A 27,906-nucleotide genomic window follows, 5' to 3' on the forward strand; every position below is an offset into this window, starting at 1 on the left:
AAAAACGATCTCACATCGGACTGATCTTACCTTTCTCACTCTTCATTTGCTCTCTTCTCATTCTTTTATGCTGTAAGATGATGGCATCACCCAGAGAGGAAACTACAGCTAGCGAGCCCGTACAGGAGAGTGACCAAAAGCATTCAACTCGTCCTTTTTATTCTGGAGACGAGAGCTATGACCTGTCAAACTGAGTATGAACGATTACAGTAATCCTTCTAATATTGAGGATACTGACTCCGCTGAAACACAGGAAACATGAGGTTTAGAAGTCTCATGCATGTAACTGACCGATGCTTGTCTCACGCAGAAGTACGCGAATATGAAAACAGCCATCATGGGACCACAGAACTGTCTCAACACTGTTACACTCTTTTATTAAGAACTAAGAAATTATTCCTTTTATTGTTTTATCTTTGTGTATCCTCTGCAGGATCCAGATTGATGTTACTTTTCTTTCAAATAATATATTCTGTGAACTCCTTAATGAAGTTATATTTTAAAGTATATTTTTAAACTCTCCAGCTGTGCACTAAAATTCACTAAGAGACATGAAAAAAATTACTTTTAAGATGAAAATGACATGAAATTGCTTTATAACCAGTAGATGGCAGCAGAGGATCACTCATCAGCTCAGATGCCATGTCCACTCCCTAGTTTTTTTTATGTGTGTGTTTTTCATGTCTTGCTTCTGGATATATTGTAAAATGACTATTTTACAAATTTGATTACCTTTACTGCACTGAAGTATAAAGTATAGCAACTGTAGGAAGTCACGAAGTCTCATGTCATTTAAAAAAAAAAATTCCCAGACACCAACAGCCCAGAAGGGTTAAATACTTAAGTTAATTATTAATGGTACAATAATTAAATAATAATGGATTAAATATTTTTTTTAATATTTTTAACATTAAGTTTTATCTTTAACCGTAGAAGCTGCTAAATATATTCCACTAACAGACTTGCTGCTGCTGTAGTTTTGTTAAGCTACTCTGAATTAGTCTAAATCGTTTAATGCACAGCTCATTGGCTCGTCAGATTTTTGTTTTCATCCTTTAACATTCTCAATCACAGCATCGACTTTTTTTTACACTTGCATTTGTCATTCCTGAAACACTATATTGGTCCTCTTAGAAAAACAAAACTTTTCTTCAAATTGAGAATGGATTGCCAATTCCAATTGTTACACTCACATAAAACATTGACTATATCTTCAGGATTCATGATCGTAAACTTTTCATGTTTGGTGTCATTTTAAAGGTCTTTGTGCAATTGATAAAATGGTCTCAATTTCACAGTAGTCACTTGTATTACAAGAAAGATTGAAAACTTTTGTAGAATTGTGTTCTGCTGTGAAGGGGGTGTGTCCCCCTTTAGGGGTCTTTGTGAATGTTTATCTGCAGCCAGTTGTGACCCTGACGTGATCACTGGAACCTTAAGAACCAAAAGGTCTTTTATGTTTTTACAACTGATTTGCATTTTAGACCATGTGTCTTAAATTAGGATAACTGTTACATGTGTGATTATTTTTAAATTTGTGTGCCTCCTGCATGGATCACTTGGCCGTTCCCAATATGGCTACAGTGTCTTTGTGCAGGAGCAAAGTTGCAACACAACTACAATGTGATTTTACAATTACAGTATCCTTTCTAAATTGGCTTCTAATTGTTTTCATTTTGTAATTGACATGATACAATTTTACCTGAGCTGATAATAAATTGTTATATTTGATTTAGATTTCTGCATTATTCCTAATTCTTATTACTAGCAGATTAAAGTGAAGGTATTACCTCAATCTGTGTTCAGGATTGTTCATACGAAAGGTTTAATAGATGGAGCATGGGGCACATCAATTGAGTCCATTCCGATTTCTGACTATCACTGTCTTAAATAAGTTGCCAGTTTTCGTTAAATATATAAAAACTATGCTTTTTGTTACGAGTAAGCAGAGCGCGGACCGGACTTAAAGGTAGATATTACCCTGCAATCCATGTTTAAGATGGCAGACTGACGAGTTTGTGTCCGGGAGAGCATTCAATCGGCCGAAAGTGTTACTTCTACAAGCGATATCGGGTCTGCAGTGAACGAATACATTGAAAGTATGGGATTTCCGGAATACTCAAATATCTAAATTAATAAACAACCGATATCTGTGATCAGCTTTTGATAGAAATATTGCCCAAATTTAATGATCACGTGAAATTGGAGTCAGATTGAACACTGGAGCTAGACTAAAATTCAAACTAAATCCTGATAAATTCAGAAGCGCAAATAAAAGCAGAATACGCATTAAACCTTTGACCAGGCCGCTGGATTACGCTTTTTGGGCCGGCGGGTGGATCCTTACACCATAGAGGGCCATTATATTACATAAGATTCCTTACATGAAGACTTGAAATGTAGAGCAAATTCTAAGAGTCTTTATAGCTTTTCTTATTAGTAGACACCGAAAATCACATTCAAATAAATTTTCCATTTCGTCTTAAAAAGACCACAGAGACAGATTACAGTTTGAAAATGTTTCTTTTGTGAATGTAAAATTGCTTAAGAATTTTTTTTACTATTAATAATAATTAATAGCTATTATTAATAATAATAAAAATAAAAAAAATAACCAAAGTTAAAATACCAAAATATAATATTCCTCATTTGTACTGAGAAGTCTGGTAAAAATCTAGACTTAATAAAAGAATCAATATCACTCCAAAACTTCTGAGTATAGTGATTGACCAAATAGAAGTGTACCACTGTTTCATCACCATTTCAAACAAAAAAAAAAAGAACGTTAACTCAATGTCAGCTCTAAAATTTTGTAAACATTTCTTGACAGGATAAAACCTATGGATCAACTTAAAAAACACTTCTTTCATTTTGTTTGTAAGACAGATTTTTTTGCTGTAGAGACCAGACTTTGTTACAGTTAAGGTTATCACATACATTATTCCAAAAAAGGAAACAGGTGGAGCAGAAATCAAATTCCCAAGAAATAAAGATCTTATCTTGTTTTTTGGCTTTTGACATGAAAACAGATTTGACCAACAGGAGTGTCACAGGGATTAGGGAAAGATGCAGTAACTGTTGAAGAGAAACTACAGTTCCCTTTCAGTCTGTCACTTTGACGTCACGTTGGTAATGACCGAAGAATTGGGATCTCGCTTAGAGAGACCAATCCACTTCAAGTGTGACTAAATGAGCCAATGCACATTGGCATGTGATGATGCATCCAGCTGCCGCTGATCACAGCGTGAGCATAAAAGGTAGCAGGTGCAGCGCATACCAGCTTTTCGTTTGGAGCCGAGCAATCACATCGTTTCACTCCTGAATACTCTACTGAGAGAAGATGACTGAATGAGTTCAGCGCGCTCTTTGGAGCTCTTGGTGTTGGTGGTATGGCGCTTTAGCATGCTAAAAGAGCTTTTTTCTCTAAAAGAGCATTCACGTGTGCGTCTTTTTAAAGACGATGTTGCGTCTGACAAACTCGACGTTGCATCTTTGTAAAGACGATGTTGCGTCTTGCTATAGACAATCCATCACCCGTGTGTTTCTGGATGCGGTCGTTACCTGGTGCCGGGATGATGGTCACGATCGCTGCCTCATGTGTCTGGGCATTAAAGCACGTTGGGGTGGCGCTCGTGGCTGCTAACTCCTCCTCTCTCACCACTCTCGATGGTGGTGCAGCTAGGGAGTATACGGGGGTCCCCCCTGGTGGAGCTGGTCAATTACAATGCAGTTGTGTCCTAATACTTTCTCCAAACCGTGCCTCCCCTCCTGGGGCAGTAGGTACTCATCTGGGTCTGTCCGGTGATGTACCCGAGACATTTTAAGGAGCATACACAAACCAGAGGGAGTAGCTCCCATAACCACAGCAAATTCTTTTGGAGTTACAGGTATTTGGTATTTTACTGAATACCTGAGCAAAAATCCTTGATCATTAAATAACCGTTGCACCAAAACCAAAACCATTACTACACCAATTACCATAATACAGAGTTTTGTTCTTAAAATGTTTTATCATTCCAAATAAAACACCTCTGTAGTGAAAAATTATGTTTATAAATCTAGGCCAAGGCTGAGAGAACTTGTCCATGAAAATTGGAAAGTTTGACAGGGAGTTTGGCTATATCATAATTGCAAATTAAGAGAAAATGAATACCACCAAGTTGTGAGAAAACAAGTTGAGGAGAACGTTCCAAATAGAAGCTGGTTTAGATAGGTACTGCTTCAGCCAAATAATTTTAAATGGATTGTTAAGGGAATCGAAATAAATGAAATTCAAACCACATTGTTTTAAGAATTTAAAATTACTGATTTTCTCAAATAATGAGATTTGTTTTTCCATAAGAATTTAATTAAGACATTAATTAACTTCCATGTGGGCTTATCCACAAAGAGAGATTGAGATACATAAGCCAAACGAGACAGACCTTCTGTCTTAGTAGTGTTCTGCCTTTAAAGACAAATCCCTTTGTAACCAGCAATTACATTTTCTTTGTGTTTTGCGATAATGTGTTTAAAATTGACTGTACACCTATGCTCATCTTTAGTTATTTGTATCCCAAGATATGTTAAACTGTTTTTGACATCAATACCCTCAATTAAAGTAACAGAGCCATTTTTAATTGACAGCAATTCAAATTAAGATTTAAATTTAACCCTGAAGCCTCAGAAAAGGATTGGAGAATACCCAATGCTACAGGGATTTGTGAATAATCATTTGTGAATAAAACTGTCGACTGCTAATTGACTAATTATTATTTTAGTGTTTCCAATTGTGATGGCCAAATAGCTACTATTGATATGTGAGCTAAGGAATGGAGTTACAGAAACCAGACATCCTTGTCTAACTCCTCGATTTGAAAAGATTCTAGGTGAAGCACCATTACAGATTGAGCTGTTTCCGTTGATGTATAGCATCTTTTTTGCAGAATAAATTGCAAAAGCCAATTTTTTCAAGAGCCTAAAGTAAAAAAAAAGCATGTTCCAATGTGTTAAAAGCTTTATAATAATCTAAAAAGAAAATGAAACCATCACTATTTATATAATCTGAATAGTCCAACATATCTGATACTAAATGTATATTATTAGAAATGTGTCTTATCTGCATAAACCCTGAATGAGTTCAAAACTTTTTTTTATCTTTTTGCCAGAACTAAAGCTAGTATTTTATAAGCATTGTTCAATAGTGTGACCGGACACCAATTATCTTTAAAGAGGGGAACTTTATTTGATTTCGGGAAAAGTTATTACGCCTTGCCATAACGTTGCTGGAAGTAATGTTTTCTCTATACTTCATAAAAAAAAAATATATTAAAAAAAATTGGATATAATATCATTAAACATCTTATAAAATTCTGAACTAAGCCCATCTGTTCTGGGAGATTTTTTGGCTTTTAACGAATTAATAGCTTCCTCAATCTCTTTTAATGTGATAGATGCATCACAAAAATGCTGATCTGAAACTCTCAACTGTTTTATGTTAGGTACCGACTGAAAAAAGGCATTCATACGTTGTTGTGATAATTTAGAAGCATATAAGTCACTATAAACTTTTGCACAGAACGTTGCAATACTTTTTGGGTCCTCAGTAATATTGCTATCAACCATGAGTTTTTTTTAATTTGGATATTTTTAGCTTGTTCTCTTTCTAGTCTGAAAAAAAAGTGATGCAGAATTTTGTTCATCCTCCTCAATCCATCTCCTGCGTGATCTAATTAATGCTCCCTCAGCTTTGTGTTTATATATGATATCTAATATGTGTTGTACATCCGCCAGTTCTGTTTTTTCACAATCAAGTAAATCATCTACATTTTTAGATAAGAGATTTGTGAGTTTACATAATATTTTTTTCTATATTGCCAAATGACAAGACTTTTAAAATAAATAGTGATAATAGTTCAAAGAATTAATAATCTTGTCAGATAACAAAAGACAAGACCCCTCGAAGCCCTTTAAATTTTTCCCAGTCAAAGAGCAAGAACTTGCTGTGTGTAGAACTACGTTAGCTGCATTTTTAATATTTAATAAATATTTAATTTTAATAAAATGTAAATTCGTCCCCTGTACTTTATTCGGGCAGGTGTGTTCATTCCTAACGTGAGTGATAGTCCCGGATGAGATCGTCAGGTGAAAGGTCATCACGTGTGTAAAAAAGCCCATGTTCCTTTAACTATAAGAGCTGTACAGCTATTATGTTAGTCTTTGAATTGAAACGAGGAGGTTTGGTTTTATTTAACGATTGCGTCAGAGTGAATCAGTTCAGTTCAGACAAATGTATCCTTAAAGTCCTTTTCTGTTTAAATAATTTTTTTTTATTATTTTGCGTAGGCCTACGGTTTTAAATAGGTATTTTCTTTGCATTTGTGAATTGTTTGAATAAGTACAAAGTGTATTTGATTATTATTGCTTTTCAACATCTTCAAGAATAAATCGGTACAACTTAATACAACTGTCTGCGCTTCATTTCTCTCGTGGTCATTGGACATCAGCTGTGGTAATCGACCCTCTGAGATGGTTGGCACCGTAATAGTAATTGGTGCAATACAGTTCCATTCAAACAATGTAGATAATTTTATTTATTATGAAATTATTATTCATTAACTTTACTAATAGTTAGATTGGGCAGGCCTTCGATCATTAGCTCAGTTGCCATTTCCACTTCATAGTTTTTTTTTTGTGATACGCTATTTACACTGCAAATAGCTCAATTCTATTTATACACATTGGTGTAGCTTGACCTTTACGGGGGGGGGGTTAGGGGGGGCAAACCAAGCCAGTCGATTTGGTTAGTCAAACTTTTAAATACATCTTAGCATTTCTGTAGTAAATGTACAAAGTCACGATCCATGTACCATTAAAAGCAGCAAGCGTGAGGTTGCCATGGCAACCAGATACAGTGCACGCAAATTACTTGTAAAGGCTGCGCTGTGTATTTCTGCTGCACTAGCAATAAACAGGTTGAATAGAATGCACCATAAACATGTTCGCCAACAGAATCGCAAAGTAGATTTTAAACAAATCAAATCAACAGTGAATTACCCACTGCTTTAAAACAGATATCTTTTGGACATTATTCAAGTTAAACGCACAGACACACAAACACATTTAGTAACGTTAAATCTTAGTGAAAATGGCCGATTATGCAGTTTATATTCTGAAATATATTTCTAGGTTGTGTTCTGTGTGCATTAAATTACATTTGGATGTAAATGGTCCTTTTCTGGACATAAATGTAAAACACTGAGCTGCTAAGGGAGCGTCTAATGGATCACCTTTATGACTCTGTCGGGGTCTGGAGTCGGGCATCTAGCTTCATCTGTCTTTATTTTGGTTAAGGACAGATTCCTCTGCAGTTGTTGTATGTTGTAAAATAAAAAAAAAAAAAAACAACAACAAAAACCCCCCCCCCCACTAAATATCCATTCATGTCATGCAACAGCATGCAACAGTCAAGCATAGGCTATTATCCGCCAAAATGCAGATTTGCCATGCGCCAACTTCTTACGCAAATAAGAATGGGAAAGCCTATTAGTAAGTTTGATTTTATTTATTAATTTACTTACAATAAATAACAGTAAAATATATTTTTTAATAAAGTACATTATGTGCATATTTACTTTTGAGTTGAAAATATTTTTAATTAACAAATATTTAGTAAAATCTTTCAATGGGGGGGGGGGGGGGGGGGGTTGGGGGGGGGGGGGCAACGATTGAAATAGTAGGATATTTTGCTAATTACTTATTGCAAATAGTTGCAATTATATGCACCTCAGCATTGTAATACATTATAAACCAGTATGAGTTGAGTGCAAATTGAGTGTAAATTTTAATTCAAATTATTAAATGGATGCCACCTTATTGGGAAAAAAGCCCTCCCTACACCTACCCTAATCCTACCCAATACTTTTTCAACTTTTTGATGATTTTCTTCAGTTTTATTAAAAACAAATGCTTTTCTGATGTGATTTGAAGTTTGAAAAGGGGGAAAAAAAGTTCGCCAAAAGGCCCAGGTTCATCGCGTCAAAAGAGTAGAATGACACACGCTTTACCATCTACACCACTGAATTTGACGACTGGAAGCCGTCTTTTGTATTGTTGACTAGCACAATCACAATCCGCCAACAATACCAGCTACTTGCACTTTTTTTGTTTTTGTTTCCGACAGTTAAACAGTTGCCCACAGAAAAAAAACAGGGGGCTTGGCAGCACCCTCACTTCCCGCGCCTACGATTCGATGTATGTTATAATTGCATACATGTGTGTCAGATTGTGGTTTTGTTTGCTTTCTTTCTCTGTCCCTCGTCACGAGACCGGTATCAGTCTGGTAATGCTTAGGGTGATCGGATGATGACGGGAAGGAATAGAAATATAAGTGGTGGATCTGTACTTTTATGTAGGCTACTTTTTGTATAAATGTATAAAAAATGATTAAAGTGATTACGTTTTGAATATGGATTTTTTTTTTGTTTTTTTTGTTTTTTTTACAAGAACAGACTTTTTTTTTTTTTTTTTTTTTTTTTTTTTGTCTCTAAGGGCGCTTTTTATTTCACTTCTTGTAGGCTGAAGCAATGCAACACCCGCTGACTGCAATGACAGAGCTTGAAAGATCAAAGACAATTTTTAATATAACTCCAAACTGATTCGTCTGAAAGAAGAAAGTCATATACACCTAGGATGCCTCGGGTGTGAGTAAAACACAACCTAATTTTCATTTTTGGGTGAACTAGAAACTTTAATGCTGTCACATAACAAATCTGCTTCAAAGATAAAATTACATGAATTGCTAATTACAACATTGAATTAAAAATGTAAAGCCTGTACAAATACTAGTAATAGTGAATATAAATAATTGGGAATCATGCAAAAAAAAAAAAAATCTATGCACATTTAATTTCTAGTATAACATTCATGTAGTTTTGTTCATTTGGCTGTTACCTTATAAAGGTGCAGAAATTTTTCAAGTTTTTCGTCAGGTGTTTTATTTAATCAGATGTCATTACATTGCTGTCTTGCCGCCAACCAATCACTACATTGCTGATCGTCGTTTCAAGTATCGATACATCTGCCCTTTACGGGGAACACGCAGTAATCTTCGACAACTTAATCCAAGATATTTTAATCAAAGACGCAAATTTGAAGAACCAAATAAGCCAGAGATCAGTTATGATTAGAAGATCTGCCATCTTTCAAATAATCTTAGACTTAAGGTGAGGTACAAAGAACAGGGCCCTTGAAGTCTTTGTCCCCATGTATGTCAACACTTTCTTTGAGATTACTGTTTGTTAACTTTCCTTTTTTTATTTGAAAAAGATATTAATTTGAATTGGTTTGTGTTGATTTTGGGATGGGAGGTTGAATTGCCCTGGTTCTCTCTCAAAGGTTTTTTTTTTTTTTCGTTAGATATTTTCTTACTGGCTCCCCAGCTCTAGATGGGTAGTTATGTAACAATTGCGTGCTTGTCTGTCCTTATTTTTTTTTGCTTAAAGACAATTGTGTGAATGGATTTGAGAATTTGGACACGTATCTGGTTAGTGAATCAAATACAAAATTTGCTGCTGAACACCATTCATTTGTTGCCAAGTACTCCTTTTAAGAGTTTGTTTGGAAGTCTTTGGGAGGGGCAAAAGGCATTAAGTGTAAGAGTATGGATTTTGATTTGATAGAATTCTCAATCCTACTGTAGAAGTTTGATTGCTAATGGTACAGATAAACAACATTAAAGTATTCTTAAAATTAAGACTACATTGTCTTTAACTGTAGAAGCTGCTAAATATAGTCAGCCAACAGACTTGCTGCAGTTGTTACTCTGAATTTAGTCTAAATCATGCATTCTCATGTTTTGCTTGGTCCGTTGCTTTATCAACGTCAATCACAGAATTGACTCATAACTTGCATTTGTCACTCCCAAAACATTATATAGTACAGGCCTAATAGTAAAAGTTCAAAAGTACAGCTTTAAAAAAAAATTGTACTTAAGTGGATGACATGTACAGGAGGAGAAACTGACTGCAGCCCATGAGGCAGATGCATTGGTCACACCTGACCAGCTAAAGAACCTTGATAAGACCGTATGCAAAAGATGCATAAAACCACTGGAGCAAAAATGCAAGAAATTAACAGATTTTAGGGTCATTCCTAGCATCAAGTCCCCCAAATACTGCATTTCGCTGCCTTGTACCTTACATGTGCAATGACAATAAAGTTGAATCCAATCTAAATCAGGGACGTTTGAGTCTCAGGGGAGAGGAACTTAAAGCATTGATGCCAGAAAGCAGTTTCGTGAAAACAGCCAACCCATTAAAAGGAGAAAAAAAAAAACAAAAAAAAAAAAAAAAAAAAAAAAAAAAAAAAAACACCCCACACACAAGCACCAAACAACTCAAATCAAGCAATTTATTCTTTATTTGTGGGGGGAGAACATGCCATATGAATAAAGCATTGAATTGAAAAGATCTCCAGTAAGTGTTATGCAAAGTTTCAGTGACCACTTTCATCACCTTGACTACTTCCCCAACCACTTCCCTGACTACTTCCCCAACCACTACCACCACCACTTTGACTACTTCCCCAACCACTTCCCTTACCACTACCACTTTGACTACTTCCCCAACCACTTCCCTGACTACTTCCCCAACCACTTCCCTGACCACTACCACCACCACTTTGACTACTTCCCCAACCACTTCCCTTACCACCACCACTTTGACTACTTCCCCAACCACTTCCCCAACCAGGACCACTTTCCCAACCACTTCCCTGGCCACTACCACCACCACCTTACTACTTCCCCAACCACTTCCCCAGCCAGGACCACTTTCCCAACCACTTCCCTGACCAATTCCCCAACCACTTCCCTGACCACTTCCCCCTAGACTACTTCCCCAACCACTTTCCCAACCAGGACCACTTTCCCAACCACTTCCCTGGCCACTTGCCCAACCACTTCCCTGGCCACTACCACCACCACCTTGACTACTTCCCCAACCACTTCCCCAACCAGGACCACTTGCCCAGCCACTTCCCTGACCACTACCACCACCACCTTGACTACTTCCCCAACCACTTCCCCAACCAGGACCACTTGCCCAACCACTACCACCACCACCTTGACTACTTCCCCAGCCACTTCCCTGAGCATGACCACTTACCTGACCTTTTACTTGACCACTTCCCCGACCTTGACCACTACCCTGACCTTTTACTTGACCACTTCCCCGACCACTACCCTGACCTTTTACTTGACCACTTCCCCGACCTTGACCACTTCCCTGATCATTTTCTTGACCACTTCCTTGACCTTTTACTTTAACATTTCCGCGACCTTGACTACTTCCCCAACCACTTCCCTGACCACGAGGTTCACTGCATGCATGACCACAGGTGGTTGGGCAACATTTCTGTGTGGCAGGGCACTGGCCATCATGGAAACAGCTTTCAGCACATGCTTGAATCTTCGGTTTGGGACATTGACCCAGCTTCACTGTATGGACACAGATAGTCAGTTTTAATCTGTGCATGACTGAACAGCACTTCAATATACAGCATGAAACAAAGCACAAACAAGTTTTACTTGGAGTGAATTATACAAGTCCTAAGGGATGAATTCAAACCTACTTTTGACTAGAACAAGTGGCAAAATGAATTAATAACTGACCAAAACAATACAGGTGAATCTCAAAATTAGAATATGGGTTTACAAAAGACGTTCAAGATCTCCAAAGTAGGTTTAATTATGCACCCAATACTTGGTTGGGGTTCACGAATTACTACTTAATTGCGGCGTGGCATGAAAGTGATCAGCCTGTGGCACTGCGGAGGCATTATTGAAGCCCAGGTTGCTTTGATAGCAGCCTTCAGCTCCTCTGTATTGTCAGATGTTAGTTATCTTCCTCTTCTCAATGCCCCATAGATTCTCTGTGAGGTTCAGGTCAGGGGAGTTGGCTGGCCAATCAAGTACAGTAGTATCATGGTCAGCAAACCATTTGGAAGTGGTTTTGGCACCGGGTAAGTGCTAAAGTCCTGCTGCAAAATGTAAATCAGCATCTTCATAATGCTTGTCAGCAGATGGAAGCATAAAGTGCTTAAATCTCCTGCCAGACGGCTGCATTGACTTTGGACTTGATAAAACGAGGAACCTTTTCCTACCACACTTTTCCCTTCAGTCAACTTCACAAATACACTTCAATACAGCACTCTGCAGTCCCTCCAGGATTTGCGATTGCTGAATTTCACAAAAATCGAGCAAACTCAAATTGTCGCAAAATACCACAAATTTGTCATTTTTTTTTTCCCACAGAATTTGGCCTTAGAAGCGTCCCGTGAAGTCGTCGCAATGCACATTCAGTCAAAAAGGTTGTTTCGCAGTTCCAAAAATGGAATGAACAGCCTTGCGTTCTCATGACCGATTTACAAGAGCTACATTGGATAAACAAACCTGTGCTACTACCGGTTTTCTGCTTGAGCTGTGGGCTGATCCTGATCAGACGACACCGTTATACACAGCGCTGGGAGAATTGGAAGTGTATTCCCCACAGAATCAATAAAAGTAAGACTACAGGAACGACTTGTGGCAGAAATGGTCTATGTTTGAGTGATTTTAAATGCTTCACAACTTTTCCCAGCACTCCCAAAGCTGAAGTATTACCGAATTTGAAAGTCATTTTTTAATGTGATGATATTGGTTCATCCTTCATAGATCTGGAAGTTATCTGCTGTGTACTCTGATAAACGTCTCAGCAGTTTTACACATTCTAATAAATATCTTTGACATCTGACAGGAAACATCTTAGAGATGTACTGCAGATGAACAAGCACTCTTAAATGCATCTTATAGCTAATATCTAAATGCAGACATTAGATTGTCTCCCAGATGTACGTGTGATTAGGGTGAGTGCTTTACTGTCAAGTGCCACCTTCTGTAGAACTTAATGGCACTAATGATGGTGCCGAACGTTAGTCTGGAGACCTACAGTGGTTCTCAAAGTCAGAAAAGTCATAAGTGTTAGATGAATGTTGTCTGTGGTATTTTCCACTGCAAAACAAGAAATGCCGCAAATTGAGAAGCCGCAGCAAAATCAGTCATTTATCAAAAATATTAAAATCGTGAAATCCTGGAGGGACTGACTCTGAAGAGCCAGCCCTTTCAGCAATGACCTTCTGTGGCTTACCCTCCTTGTGAAGGGTGTCGATCGTCTTCGGACAACTGTAGAAGCAGGTGTCTTTCACATAATTGTGGCTGCATGTTCTAAACTAGCCCAGGAGGTACCCAGTATTTAAACTCAATTAATCAAACTAAATCAAGCTCAAAATGGAACTCCAATTTAAGATACTGATTTTTTTTTTCCTAAGCTGCAAGTCCTAACCATCAGAATTTAAAAAAAAAAAAAAAAAAAAAAAAAAAACTGCAATTTGTGCACAATGAATCTAGAGTATAAGAATGTTTGCTTTTTTTTGAACTTACAAAAGATAGACATCTATGATATTCTAATTTTTTGAGATGTACCTATAGAAACAAATACCTGTATACGGAGCTGTACAGTAATGTCCACATCCATTGCTGCAGCACTTCTCATTGTTGGGACAGTTAGAGTCACTTTTACATGACGTGGTACACGATTTCATTCCAGATGAATTGGGGTGGACACTCTCCGGGCTTTACTGTTTTTCCAGACACAAGACAAAGCGTCACTGAATGCTGAACATCTCTATTCACTCAAATTAAGTTTTAAATACCGTTTTAGTCTCTGCTTAACTTATTGAATTCAGTGTTATTTTTTTTATTTTTTTTTTTGAGATCAAGATGATCATTAGGGGAGGCCAGGGAGTGCAGTTTCAGTATTTGTAAATCAGAAGTTTTGCAATACGTGTTAAAACCTACTACTCATCCCTAAACTGTGAGAGTCACTTATGTCTGCATTTCTTAAAGCGGTGTAATAAAGTTAACAGATTCACTCACCTGTGTTTTTTCTTGGAAGAGCGTCTGTAGTGCTCAAGTATCCGGATAGACAATACAAAACAGCAATCAACGAGCAATACACTCGAGCTGTCATCCTCCTGACCTGCGATCTCACAATGATCTCTGCTGGAAAATGCACTGAATTGGTGCGTCTGAAGGAGCAAACAGCGAAGCGCACAAAACTAAAGCGAATAACCGTGTTGCTGTAACATAAAACGCTGTAAAATGGGGTTTTAAAGTTCCAAGATCCGGTCAACTCCAACCCTGATTAAACTCACCTGCCCGTAGCTTTCTAGTAATTTGGAAGACCTTGATTAGCTTGTTCAGGTGTGTTTGATTGGGGTTAGATGAGCTGAATGCCATGTCATGATAGGCTTGTTTGAGATGCGCCTCACCTCGCCTGAAAAAGGGAAGGACGCAAAGGAAAAGACGAGGATGGGGTTATTTGCCTTGTCCAAATATCCCTTGCGGTCTTTACACTTGATCATATATATATGACGTATTGCCTGTATTTGACCCAAGTGTTCAAGTTAGGATGAAGACCACAGCTGTGTCCCAAACTTAAGCGCATGGACTCCGGAGGGCGCATTTGAAGTGCGAATGCGTCACAGCTGCGCGACGATTCATTGTGCTGTTGTTGTTAACAGGCATGGTTTATTTGCTCTCATTTAGTGTCCAAGTGTCCTGGGACAGGTGAGGGAGTGAGAGGAAGCTCAAAGAGGATATCAAACTCCAGAGAGACAGAGGAGAGAAGAGCACAGGATAGCAGGGAGAGACAATAAATTCTTATTAACCCTTTTCTCAAAAAGAAAACAGTGGGGAACAAATGGGTACATTACAAGTTTTCAATATATATTTTTAAATGTCACATTGTCAATGAAAAAACATAATTTCTGTAGTTTATTTATGTGATGCAAGTTTAAAATAAAAATGAATAAGTTTGTATGCATTATTCATTTGTGTAGTGTAAGTTATTTGCAAATGAGCCTGAGTACTTTCTGTACATTTTGCATGTTCACATGTGTAAATAAAAGGGAAGTAATTATGTACATTTTTAATTTTTTTTTTAATGCAGCTTACAAAACATTCTATGTTTATTTTTTTGTCCTGTAAATATATTTTTTTACACATTAAATCCAAAAGTTCAATACATTACTGAAAGTACTTTTTACAAAATATCTTAGGTTTAACATCAGAAAAACATCATCAGTTTTGAGCGCAGCCCTGCCTCCGTGTGTTCTGGGTTCTTCAGGAGGTCAGTCTCTTGGTGAATGGCCAGCACCTCCGCAGAGAATCGGAGGACACTGCGGTGACAGTGGAACGCAGGCACATGTCAAACACTCTGGAGACCACTCTGTATGTGTACCGCTGGCAGACAGAAGAGAAAACACCAGGGTCTGGATCGTGGCCCTTCTCAGAAGATCCAGCAGCACTGTCAGGGCCTCCCTGCTCAGAACAAAACCATTAAACACCTGTCCAGCGCGGCGACATTCAGTTTTATCCTGCAGTACAGGGGTCTGCTCTGATTTAGGGAAAGAAGGAAAAGAGACAATGTTTAGAGTTATGACAACGTAATTAGTAAAAGAAATATTGAGTTACTTTAGTAAACTATTTTTAGTAACTACTAATACCACATTGGGGAAAAACTACTAGTCATTTAAATCCTTAGCTAAAGGGATAGTTCACCCAAAAATGTGAGGGTAAGTAAATGATTACAGAATTTTCATTTTTGGCTGAACTATGCTTTAAGTTATCTTGCATACTCTAATATACTTAAGGTATTGAGAGTAAAAGTAAAGGTATACATTATTGTTCTGAAAAATGAATTTGTCAGAATGGTTGGCCATTAATATTACTGCTGCACTACTGTGTATGTTGCATTTTACTTCTGAATATGTTCAAGGTTATACTTTAAAGTTGCCTACTTCATATACTGTTGGGTAGTTAAATCTACAACAATGCATCATATTGTAAAAGACCATATCTTTGTAGTGCTGCTGTCCTGTGAGGAAAAAAAAGAAAACTTAGTACTTCATATTTGTAAGAGTATACTAAAAGAATGTACTTCCTTACAGTCCACCTCTGATTATTTTGAAAATGACAGTATCAACATTTTGTCAGAATATTAACACATTTTGCGAACTATATCAAAGGCTGCATCTGAAGGACTCGGACCGGTCAAACAGAGCACTGGTCAGCTGTGACAGCTGCCACTGAACATTGAGCTGTACTATGTTCTATTTATTTATTTTTTAAATCTTTTTATTCAAAGTTTTATTTTTATGCTTAACTACCTAAAAAATCAGAGTTGCAAACCTGTCTACATATGATCACCATGGTCAAGACAAAAAACTATATAAAATCGCACCTTTGTAAGATATCAGTCAGGATTTGAACTGATATATGTGTGTGTGTGTGTGTGTGTGTGTGTGTGTGTGTGTTGTCGTTTTTCATATGTATCATTACATTATTCAAGTAAACTCCAAGCCAATTCCTGCATTTAAAGTTGTAATCCGACAAAGGACGCAGCAAACCAGTGTAGTTTACCTGGCCTCGGTCTTGGCTAATCCTGAGGTACATCACCGTCTCCTCCATTGTGACGTAAAACATAAAAACAAAAACGAGCAGTTCTGGCTCCAGCTCTCCTCGCACACTGTTGCTGTGCGACAGAGCGCTAATCTGGAACCTCTGGTGTCGAAATGAGGAAAAAATCCCGCGAAGGCGGAGCATCCTTCACACACTTCAGAGGCCTGGCCTTTAAAGTATGCACACTGAACTTTGGGACACATCTACGGAATTTAGTGAATGCCGTCGCGAGCAGTGGAGAATGCGTGTGACGTCACTGGGAGTGGAAGCGCAGGTGAGTCGACGCTGCAGGTGACTTCCGCTTTCATATTTCATATGCGTGTTTTTTTTATGTGTTTGATACTATTATTTTCCGTGGATGAAGTGGTTTCGTTGCTGTTTGGTGTTGTCTGTGGTTCATTTGAGTATTTGTGTTCACAGAAGAGTAACATTGTGTGTTTGAGCGGACGATCTCCGACTCTCAGCATCCTTTCAGATGAATGATTGATTAGTTTTATATCATTTCCACCCAGAGTAAGTGTTGGAGATCTCACTCTTCTGTCTGTTCAGCTTCATCATGGAAGACACACAAACACCCCGAGAGGAAGAGTTTTCTCCAGGATGCAGGTACTTTAAAAACACCATAGCCTATATTAACCCTAAAAGAGCAAGACTGTGAACGCATCAGAAAATTATTTATTGATATTTTTAAGACACATAATACAAATTCGTGATTTTATTTATATATTTATTTTATTTATTTATTTTTAAAGGAGAGACTTATTTTTGAGATTGAAATGTTTGTATGCCCGTCGACCCACTGACGATATAAACTGATCGAAAAACAGAAAGCTTGTTTGGCAACGTGTAAGGGGCGTAGCCATCTTTTCAGAAGTGAGGGGAACAGAAAAACACACACACACACACACACACACACACACACACCACACCCCACACAACACACACACACACACACACACAGTAAAGACCAAAAATTTGGAAACATTAGGTTACTATTTTTAATGTTTTTGAAAGAAGTCTCTTCTGCTCATCAGCCTGCATTAATTTGATCAAAAATACAGAAAAAAACAGTAATATTGTGAAATATTATTACAACTTAAAATAATAGTTTTCTATTTGAATATACTTTTAAAAAATATTTATTCCTGTGATGCAAAGCTGAATTTTCAGCATCATTACTCCAGCCTTCAGTGTCACATGTAACATCCAGTCTATCACATGATCATTTAGAAATCATTCTAATATTCTGATTTATTATGAGTGTTGGAAACAGTTCTGCTGTCTAATATATTTGATGAAAAAAAGGTTAAAAAGAACTGCATTTATTCAAATAAAAAAACAACAATTCTAATAATATATATTCTAATAATATATTTTCTTTACTATCACTTTTTATCCATTTAACCACATCCTTGCTGAATAAAAGTATTGATTTTATTAAAAAAAAAGAAAGAAAGAAAAAATTACTGACCCCAAATTACTGACCAGTAGTGTATATTGTTATTACAAAATATTTATATTTTAAAAACATAGCTTCTTTTTTTTTTTTTTTTTTTTTACTTTTTATTCATCCAAGTATCCTAAAAAGTATCACATGTTCTGAAAAAATATTAAGCAGCAGAACTGTTTCCAACTTTGATAATAAAATCATCATATTAGAATGATTTCTAAACGGATCATGTGATAATGATCCTAAAAATTCAGCTTTGCATCACAGAAATAAATGATAATTTAAAGTATAATAAATTTAAAAACAAGTATTTTACATTGTAATATATATCACAAAATACATTTTTTCTGTATTTTTGATCAAATAAATGCAGGCTTGATGAGCAGAAGAAACTTCTTTCAAAAAACATTAAAAATAGTAATGTTTCCAAACTTTTGGTCTGTACTGTATGTGTGTAATATATATATAGTTATATATATATATATATATATATATATATATATATATATATATAGATTATATATATATATCTATATATATATATATATATATATAGATATATATATATATATATATATATTGTATGTATGTATATGTATGTATGTATATATAAAACATTACAATATAAAATTTCTGTAATCTATATCCTACCAGTCAACAGTTTTTGAACAGTAAGATTTTTAATGTTTTTAAAGAAGTCTCTTCTGTTCACCAGCCTGCATTTATTTGATCCAAGTATAGCAAATCTACAGTAATATTGTGAAATATTTTTACTATTTAAAATCACTGTTTTCTATTTGAATATATTTTAAATTGTAATTTATTCCTGTGATAAAGGTGAATTTTCAGCATCATTGCTCCAGTCTTCAGTGTCACATGATCTTCAGAAATCATTCTTAATATCCTGATTTTGCTTGTTTATCAATATTTAAAACAGATGAGTAATTTTTTTTCAGTATTCTTTGATTAATAGAAGGATCCAAAGATCAGCATTTATGTGAAATAAAATCTTTTGAAATATTATACACTATATCATTCAAAAGCTTAGAGTCAGTATAATTTATTTTAGTAATAAATATTAATAATGTTTTTGGAAAAGAAATTATAGAAAAGAAATGTATTTAGCAAGGATTTTTTTAAATTGATCAAAGTGATGATAAAGACATCATTTTACAAAAGATTTCTATTTCAGATAAATGCTGTGTTTCTGCACTTTCTTTTCTATCATACAAAGAAACCTGAAAAAATCTCTCAGCGTTTTTTCAAAATTATCATAATAAATTTTTTTTTTTTTTTTTTTTTTTTTTGAGTCAGCAAAACAACGATCTGAAGGATCGTGTGACACTGGATAATGATGCTAAAAATTTCCCTCTTTGAAATCTCAATAAATAACATTTTGACAAACATATTTCGCATAGAAAACAGTTTATTTTTAACTAGCTAGTAAATATATTTCAAAAAACATTGGGGGGTTACTGTTTTGCTGTACTTTGGAATCAAATAAGTGCGGCTTTTGGTGACCAGGAGACTTCTTTAAAAACATTAACAGCTTACTGTTCTCAAAAACTTTTGACTGGTGGTGGATACTATAGGACAACTTTAATTTTTCTCTAATTTCTAGCTTTTAATTGGCTTAGGAACCATATAACTGCTGGACAATAACCAATAAAAATGATTTGTTTATATACTGCAAACACTGTTCTTTTTTATCACATATAAGGCAGAATAGTTTCTAACTTGTACTAAGGCTATGTCAATTAGCACTGCATTATGTTCATAAATATTTTTGATTATCACCTGCTGGAGAATGACTTGACTACATTTTTAAAGGCTTTTTAATTCTCTCAGAACTTACAGTAAACATTTGTTTTAATATGGTGTAAACAAAATTATAATGTCTATTTCTGAGTCATATTAGCTATATCATAATTGATACGCGAAAACGCCTAGGGGTGCCTATGAATTACAGTATAACACGATCAAAGATGTAGTTGATAAACCCTGCTGTACGCAATCTACTTTACATGTCTACATAAATTGTTCCTGGCAAAAAAACAAACAAACAAACAAAAAAAAGGTTCAGGTGACCAGCTAATGCTAGGGTTTTGCAAAACCATGTTGTTTTGTTGGCAGTAAAATTGGTAATTAAAAATGTAGCATTAAATAAAAAGACTCCCACCCACTGAGTGACACACACAGTATACTCACGTGGTTCTGTCTGCCACCATAAAACAGCTATATAAGTTGAGGATAAGAATGCAGTTGTTCGTGGAATCTGCAGCTGGAGCAGATGGAAGTTTAATGTCTGTGTTGTGTTTGAATTTGTGGAGGTTTTTTGTTTAATGTTCTTACATTCACATAAGCAAAAGATAAAAAAGATCACATTGCATTGGGCATGATCTTTGTATAACTTGCTCTGATTAGCCTTCTTTCTCTGTTTCTTGTCTTTCAGCTTATGGCGGGGTCCAATGGCACAACTGAGGATGTGTCTTCTTTCACTTATCAGATCTTTATTTTTGATATGGATGTTGGTGTTGGTATTAGTACTGAAGTGGCTGTGTTAACATCTCTGTTCTTCTGTGTTGTAAACTGTGTGATGTTCTTTGCTCTAAAAAGCAAGCGCATATTCCAGGAGACGCCACGCTACATTCTTTTTGGCCACATGCTTATGAATGACTCTGTGCTTTTGCTGGTCACAACTATTATGTACACAGTAGCTCTCTGTTTTCTTCCAATACCTAAGTCCATCTGCACTCTGTTAGTTTTTATCTCTCACTGCACTTTCCGTAACGCTCCTCTGACACTAGCACTGATGTCTCTGGAGCGGTACGTGGCGATCTGCTTCCCTCTGAGGCACTGCAACATCGCCACACCAAAAAGGACTGGAATCGCCATAGGATTCATCTGGATCCTTAGTTCTATCAATTTTGTAACAGACATTATTTTTGTTTTAGTTTTGAACCGGTTATTTAGCTGGTATTATATTTTGCACATTAGAAAAATTGTTTTTATTCAGATGGCAGCTGGATAAATATCAAGCGTTTGATGTTCTTTATTTTGTGTCTGTTGCAGTGATCATAATTTTCACATACATTAGCATTATGATCACTGCCAGGTCTGTTTCCTCTGATAAAGATTCTGCTAAGAAAGCTCTCAAAACGGTGCTCTTGCACTTGATTCAGCTGGGACTGTGTCTCACCTCTTTCCTGTATACTATAATAGAAAGAACTCTATACTTGATGACTGGAAGCAACTCTTCTCTCTTCATAAATCTGAGATATTTAAATTATCTTATTGTTCTTATTCTGCCGCGCTGCCTGAGTCCTCTGATCTATGGTATGAGAGATGAAGCCGTGTGGCCCTTATTTAAATATTTCTTCTGCTATCGTTCAGGCAAAGTAAAGCCCACTGTTAATGTACATTAAATGTATAGTCTAAGACAATGTGAAATAAAACTTTGACATTCACAATGGTAATGTCAGGTTAAGAATCAATCATTCTGTTTGTATAGATTTGTAAAAGTTTTTTGATATCTTCTAAAGTCTCTCTTAAACGAGAAAAGATTACTGAAAACAGACAGTTTCTCTTAATAAGAATGTTTATAGTTAAGGCAGACTGCTAAAGGAAGACTTATTTAGACCTTTGTGTCTATAAATGCCTATAAATAAACTATTTCACTAACTTACACTTCTGTTTTGTTTTTTATGAGGCGGAGACACTTTTGCTTGTGAGTGGGTGAAACTGCTTGTGTGTTGATCAAATATCTTATTACAAATTCTTCAGAGTCAATGTTAAGTACTTTTTATTTGCTAAAAAAACTCATATTTATTGAACACTATTTAAAGCATGTAACTTAGTGACTTTGATTTGTATGTTCAATGTTAAAACAGACTTCCTGCTTTATTATCTTTATTTTGTTTATTACATCTAATTTAGTTCATACATAACTATACTATTTTCTACATTCCTCTTTAACAGTCTGCCCTCATCTTTGTGAGCAAACATTTTAACAGCTCTAAAAACCTATAGTTATAGTGATTCTACATAATATGTTTAAGTAAGAAATGCTTAAGCAGCCACACTTACCATACGTTTCTTTTGTTTTTATCATGTCTAGATGTGACCTTGCCTTGCAGCAGCAACAGCCCCTGTGCAGGGGCGTAGCCATCTTTTCAGAAGTGAGGGGGACAGAAATTTTTATACACACACACACGCACACACACACACACGCACACACACACACACACACACACAAAACACACACACAGCCAAAGCTATATATATATATATATATATATATATATATATATATATATAAAATATAAACATACAATATATATACATAAATGTATATATCTATATTGCCTACCAGTCATATAAAACATTACAATATAACATTTCTGTAATCTATATTGCCTACCAGTCAACAGTTTTTGAACAGTAAGTTATTTTTGTTTTTAAAGACTTCTTTTCTGCTCACCAAGCCTGCGTTTATTTGATCCAAAGTACAACTAAGGCAGTAATTTTGTGAAATATTTTTACTATTTAAAATATCTGTTTTGTATTTGAATATATTTTTAAAATGCAATTTATTCCTGTGATCAAATCTGAATTTTCAGCGTCATTACTCCAGTCTTCAGTGTCACATGATCTTCAGAAATCATTCTAATATGCTGATTATCAATATTTAAAACAGATGAGTACATTTTTTTTTCAGTATTCTTTGATGAATAGAAGGATCCAAAGATCAGCATTTATGTGAAATAAAAAGCTTTTGCAACATTATACACTATATCATTCAAAAGCTTAGAGTCAGTATAATTTTTAATTTTTTGGAAAATAAATTATAGAAATGAATACTTTTATTTAGCAAGGATGCTTTAAATTGATTAAAAGTGATGATAAATAAATTTTTAAGACAATTAAATTTTAAGATAATAAAGACAATTTTACAAAAGATTTATATTTCAGATAAATGCTGTTCTTCTGAACTTTCTATTCATCAAAGAAACCTGAAAAAAATCTACTCAGTTTTCAACATTATCATAATAAGTGTTGTTTGGGCAACAAATCAGAATATCAGAATGATTTCTGAAGGATCGAGTAATGATGCTAAAAATTCAGCTTTGAAATCTCAATAAACGACATTTTGAAATATATTCAAATAGAAAACAGTTATTTTAAATAGGCTAGTAAAAATATTTCAAAATGTTACTGTTTTGCTGTACTTTGGATCAAATAATTGCAGGCTTGGAGAACAGAAGAGATTTCTTTAAAAAACATTAACAAGCTTACTGTTCAAAAACTTTTGACTGGTAGTGTATACTATAGGCAACTTTATTTTTTCTCTAATTTTTAGCTTTTAATTTGCTTAGAAATCTATAACTGCTGTACAATAACCAATAATAATGATTTGTTTATATACTACAAACACTTTTTTATCACATAATAAGGCATAATAGTTTCTATACTGTAAGAAATGCTATGTCAATTAGAACTGCATTGTTCATATATTTTATTTATCACACCTGCTGGAGATGACTTGACCCTCTGATTGACAATTCATGGCTTTTTGATCATTAAGTAGTTTTGGCGTAAAATCTTTCATGTTTTATGATGTGTAAACACAGAATAACTTTTATATTGCTAGTAAGGTAATATCTGTCAAGATAAACATTCATGCCATACAAAAGCTGAAAAAATTATATTTTTAATTAAATCTACTTGTCTTTGAACGAATTTACATGGGCAGCGTACAAACGTTTACAAATTTAAATTCATAACATTTAAACATAAACATAATAACCTAATGCTTAACAACAAATTGTTAAACATGTTAGTCCCCAATAAATATTAATAATATGTGAAATACATCAACTTTTATATGAGGGTGAATATTTTTCCACATCAGGAGGCCATAATGTATTTAAATGAGCAAAACAAATAATGTATGAACAAAGTCACCAGATCTAAATATTGACAGCAAACACAACAAATTTTCATATTCATATTAGTTATGTCATATAAAATTATGGCAGAGAGTCTATGAAATAACTTTAGTTTATGGTTTCTTAATCAAAATAGTACAAATCTAAAAGATCATAATTTTTAATCAAAAGTTAATATTAATACAGTAATTTAAAACATTCTTTGTTATAGTTCAGTTCATCAGAAGAAGATTGTGAACCAGTGCCCAGCTGTGTGTTTATGAAGATTGATGAGTCTATAGATCATCCACAACATTTCAGGTACAGTATTTGGATTAACAAAACATAATTGAAATATTTGTTATGGTGTGTGAAATATTTGTTGGTGTTGTATGGAGGTCGATATTGTAACATTTGCTCACAAAAAGAGACACGTCTATGAAAGTTCTTAGTGTACCTCTAATCTCTCTCTGTTATAAGATCAGTTCACCAGAAAATCAGAACCAGGGGAGTCCAGCTGTGTGTCTACATGAGGAATTGGCCGAATCTTTGCATCATCAGTTAATTTTTAAGGTGATGATGACACAGGTTTAACCTCAAGTATTACATTTTTTTTTTTTGTTACAGATATGATTATAGGGAAGGTATTTTTAAATTAAACTATAGAAATTATACAGCACTATAATAAATATGTAAGGCAGAGAGTCTGGCTAGGAAATGCACTTAAATCTAATGACAACGAGCAGATATAGAGCACAGAGTAAAATTATTTTACTGCGACGCAAAAAGCAGTGCTAACCCTGCCCCAGAGTCTAAATGACATGGATGAAACGTTCTTTTACCAAGGGTGTTTAGAACAACTAAACGGGGGACACCTATTTCATGTCAGCGGCTTTCTCACTGCAGTTGTAATGTAACGTGTAAACGAGGATGCTATATCGGTTCTATATATGATTGTTTAGAACAATGATAGCAGGGTTAAGTGCAGTGTGAAAAGCTTAAAATTACGAATCCAAAAAAAAAAAAACGTTGGGTTTCCTCTAATAACAGAAGTTGAGGTATCTCACTATAGGAACACCTCAGGTGTGACCAACTGTGTAATCACCAACACCACGTCTGTCAGACTGACAGACCAATCACTGCAGCGATCAGGGGAGTCCCACCTGCGGCTGGTAAGTAATAATATTTTCAATTCTTAACCCGTGCAGTCTGCAGGGAAGGCCAGTGAGGTGAGAGACCTCACTTCTGTTATCAGAGAGAGCGGGAGTTACGCCAAAATAACCTAATGTTATCTTTGCCAACATCCGCACCAGCTTCAGGCTCCTAACACTGGAAAGGAACCAAAAAGATGACTCCATCACATCCAACTCTGCAGCCTTGAAGATGTCACGGTGTTAGAAACTCACCTGAACCCGTGCCCAGGAAGTAGACATTCCTCTAGTGGAGTGAGCCACGAAGAAGCCCATGGAGGTGGTAAATTTAGATCCCCTCGTAGCCGCGTTACATTACAATTGCAGTGAAAGCCGCTGACATGAAAAAAGGTGTCCCCGATAATTGCCAGACCAAAAGCGCCCAGAGCTGATTACTTGTAACAGTCTCCGTCTTCTGCATGTATAAAAAAAGTGCACCGGGCATAAACAGTGGATAAAAAAAAATAAATGTATAACTTTTTCAACATAAACATAAGTAGCTACAACAGCTTAACAACAACTTTTTTTAAACATGTAAGTCCCCTTATAAATATTGGAAATATGTGACATTACATCAACTTTTATATGAGGGTGAGTATTTTCCCCACAACAGGAGAGAGACCATGATGTTTTTTTAAATGAGCTGAAAACAATGAATGTATGAACAAAGTCAACAGATCTAAAGAGTCACAACAAATTATTGCATTCATATTAGTTATTATGGCAGAGTCTGAAACAACTTTAGTTTATGGTTTCTGTATCAACATAGTGAAAATGAAAAAAATTAAATAAAAAATAATATTAATACAGTAATTCAAAGGATTCTTTGTTATAGTTCAGTTCATCACAAGAGATCAGAACCAGGTTTATGGTTTCTGGTATTTATGAAAAAGTGACGAGTTGTATGGTGTTCTATCATGGAGTTAATTCATTATTTATCCGATATTGTAACATTTTGCTCACAAAAAAGAGACAAGTCTATGAAAAGTACTTAGTGTACCTTTAATCTCTCTCTGTTATAGTTCAGTTCGCACTGGTAGGAAGAAATCAGAAACCAGAGTCCAGCTTGTGTGTTCTATGGAGGAGTGGACACTCTCTCGTTGCATCATCAGCTTAATTTTAAGAGTGGATGACAATAAGGTTTAACCTCAAGTATTGCATTTTTTGTAAAAGATATGATTATAGTAAGATATTTTAAACGAATCAGATATAGAGCGGAGTGTTAAATTATTTATTTAAACAGTATTTATTTTTATGACAGTTGTGACCGTAAAGTGAATTTTTAATGAAGTCACATCTGTTATTAAGGTAATGAAAAAATGTCATCAATATCAGTGATTTATTCTTGATTCAAGGTCAATGCGTGCAACACAGGATCAAAAACAAAACCTGTCTGTAAGAAATATGACCAGTCTGTGAATCAACCACAAGACAGTTACGTATCCTGGTGTAGAGGTAAACTGTGGGATGTTTTTAATGCAATGCATCATCACACATTATTCAAATACATAATTAATAACTGACACATTTCATAAGCCCTATGATATGTACCGTGTCTCATAACACAGAAAACAAAAAAGACATCTTGCTTTGTACATTTGCCTCTGTAACTCATGTAATAATGTGGTATTTTCATTTTCCAGCCATGAAGTCCTCAACGCTGCCTCAGACTAAATCTGCTGAAGAAGTTTGAGCCGTCCTCAGGGCTGGAGGCAACAGCGACAAAGAGAGAAACCCAACACTCCTGAATGAGATCTTACACAGAGCCTCCTACATCACAGAGAGTGAGAGTGGAGAGGATTCAGTAATGAGCATGAGTGAGACAGGATTGAGACACAATCCAGAGCGAGAGCAACAGAGGACAGCTAGCCATCAAATGCAGTGACATCTCCATACCTTTACCTGGACAAGACAAAGCCATCAAGAACTGTGCTGGACAAAGGGGGGAGTCGCTGGCATTGGAAAAAATTGAGTCTCTGTGCAGAAGTTGATCCTGGACTTAAAATGGAAGGGCAGAGAATCAGGACGCTCCAGCCGCCTATATTTCCACTTCCCCTTTCAGAGAAATCAACTTGATGAAAAGAACAAAAACACTCAGTAGCTTTCAGATCTTCTTCATGCCTTTTCCCTGCAAACTAAAGAAATGGAAATATCCAGTGATCAGATATAAAGTATTTGTTCATCTTTGATGGTCTGGATGAGTGTCGTCTGTCTCTGGACTTTAAAAGCCAAAGTGAAACTGTGTAATATATCTGAATCAGCCTCAGTGGGCCAGGCTGCTGATGCTGAACCTCATTGTGGGAATCTGCTTCCTCTGCTCTCACATCTGGATCACCTCCAGACCAGCAGCAGCTGATCCTGCGTCCCCTCTGAGTGTGTCCGCCGGTGACCAAGTGCGAGGCCTGTGGGCACGAAGGAGGATAACTTCAGGAAGAGATCAGTGAGCAGAGTCTGACCGACAGGAATCATCTCACCCTAAGTCATCAAGGAGCCTCTACAAGCATGTGCCACATCCCAGTGTTCTGCTGGATCTCACCCGCTGTTCTCGAGAAGATGTTGATCCGCAGATTGGAGAGATCCCAGACTCTCCTCAATGTACACACACTTTCCTATCCTTCAGAACACCATCAAACATAGAAGGAACTATGATAAGAAGGTGACAGATGAAGACATGGTCCCTCAAACTGGGGAAAGTGCTTTTCAAGCAGCTTGTAAGGCAACCTGATCTTCTATGAGGCAGACCTGAGATTTTTTTTTTTTTGTCCCCTTTTGAGTAGTGCGCATTGATTGTCCCAGAAGCAT

At 35.9% G+C, this 27,906-nt stretch overlaps 1 protein-coding gene and 1 pseudogene across 1 annotated transcript; one reads left to right on the plus strand and one right to left on the minus strand.

Moving 5' to 3' along the window:
- Positions 1-10,375: 10,375 nt before the first annotated feature.
- Positions 10,376-14,229, minus strand: LOC122142040 (glycine-rich protein DOT1-like). Its single transcript, XM_042751533.1, has 4 exons — positions 13,952-14,229; positions 13,515-13,653; positions 10,605-11,476; positions 10,376-10,506 (listed from the first exon to the last, which is right to left on the minus strand). Exons 2-4 carry the CDS (start codon positions 13,615-13,617, stop codon positions 10,474-10,476), a joined length of 1,008 nt encoding a protein of 335 aa, XP_042607467.1. The 5' UTR covers positions 13,618-13,653; positions 13,952-14,229; the 3' UTR covers positions 10,376-10,473.
- A 6,213-nt stretch (positions 14,230-20,442) lies between these two features.
- Positions 20,443-21,725, plus strand: LOC109063999 (annotated as a pseudogene).
- The last annotated feature ends 6,181 nt before the right edge of the window (positions 21,726-27,906 follow it).

The sequence above is a fragment of the Cyprinus carpio genome, chromosome A5, assembly GCF_018340385.1.
Source record: "Cyprinus carpio isolate SPL01 chromosome A5, ASM1834038v1, whole genome shotgun sequence".
Classification (NCBI taxonomy): Eukaryota; Metazoa; Chordata; class Actinopteri; order Cypriniformes; family Cyprinidae; genus Cyprinus; species Cyprinus carpio.

What these genes read in the sequence shown, in the direction of transcription:
- LOC122142040 (XM_042751533.1), bottom strand. Translation starts at nt 13,617, where the DNA reads ATGAAATCGTGTACCACGTCATGTAAAAGTGACTCTAACTGTCCCAAC. An exon ending in CTGTACAGCTCCGTATACAG is followed by an intron (nt 11,477 to 13,514) that starts GTATTTGTTTCT and finishes GTGTCCATACAG; the next exon opens with TGAAGCTGGGTCAATGTCCC. An exon ending in AAGTAGTCAGGGAAGTGGTT is followed by an intron (nt 10,507 to 10,604) that starts GGGGAAGTAGTC and finishes GGAAGTGGTTGG; the next exon opens with GGAAGTAGTCAAGGTGATGA.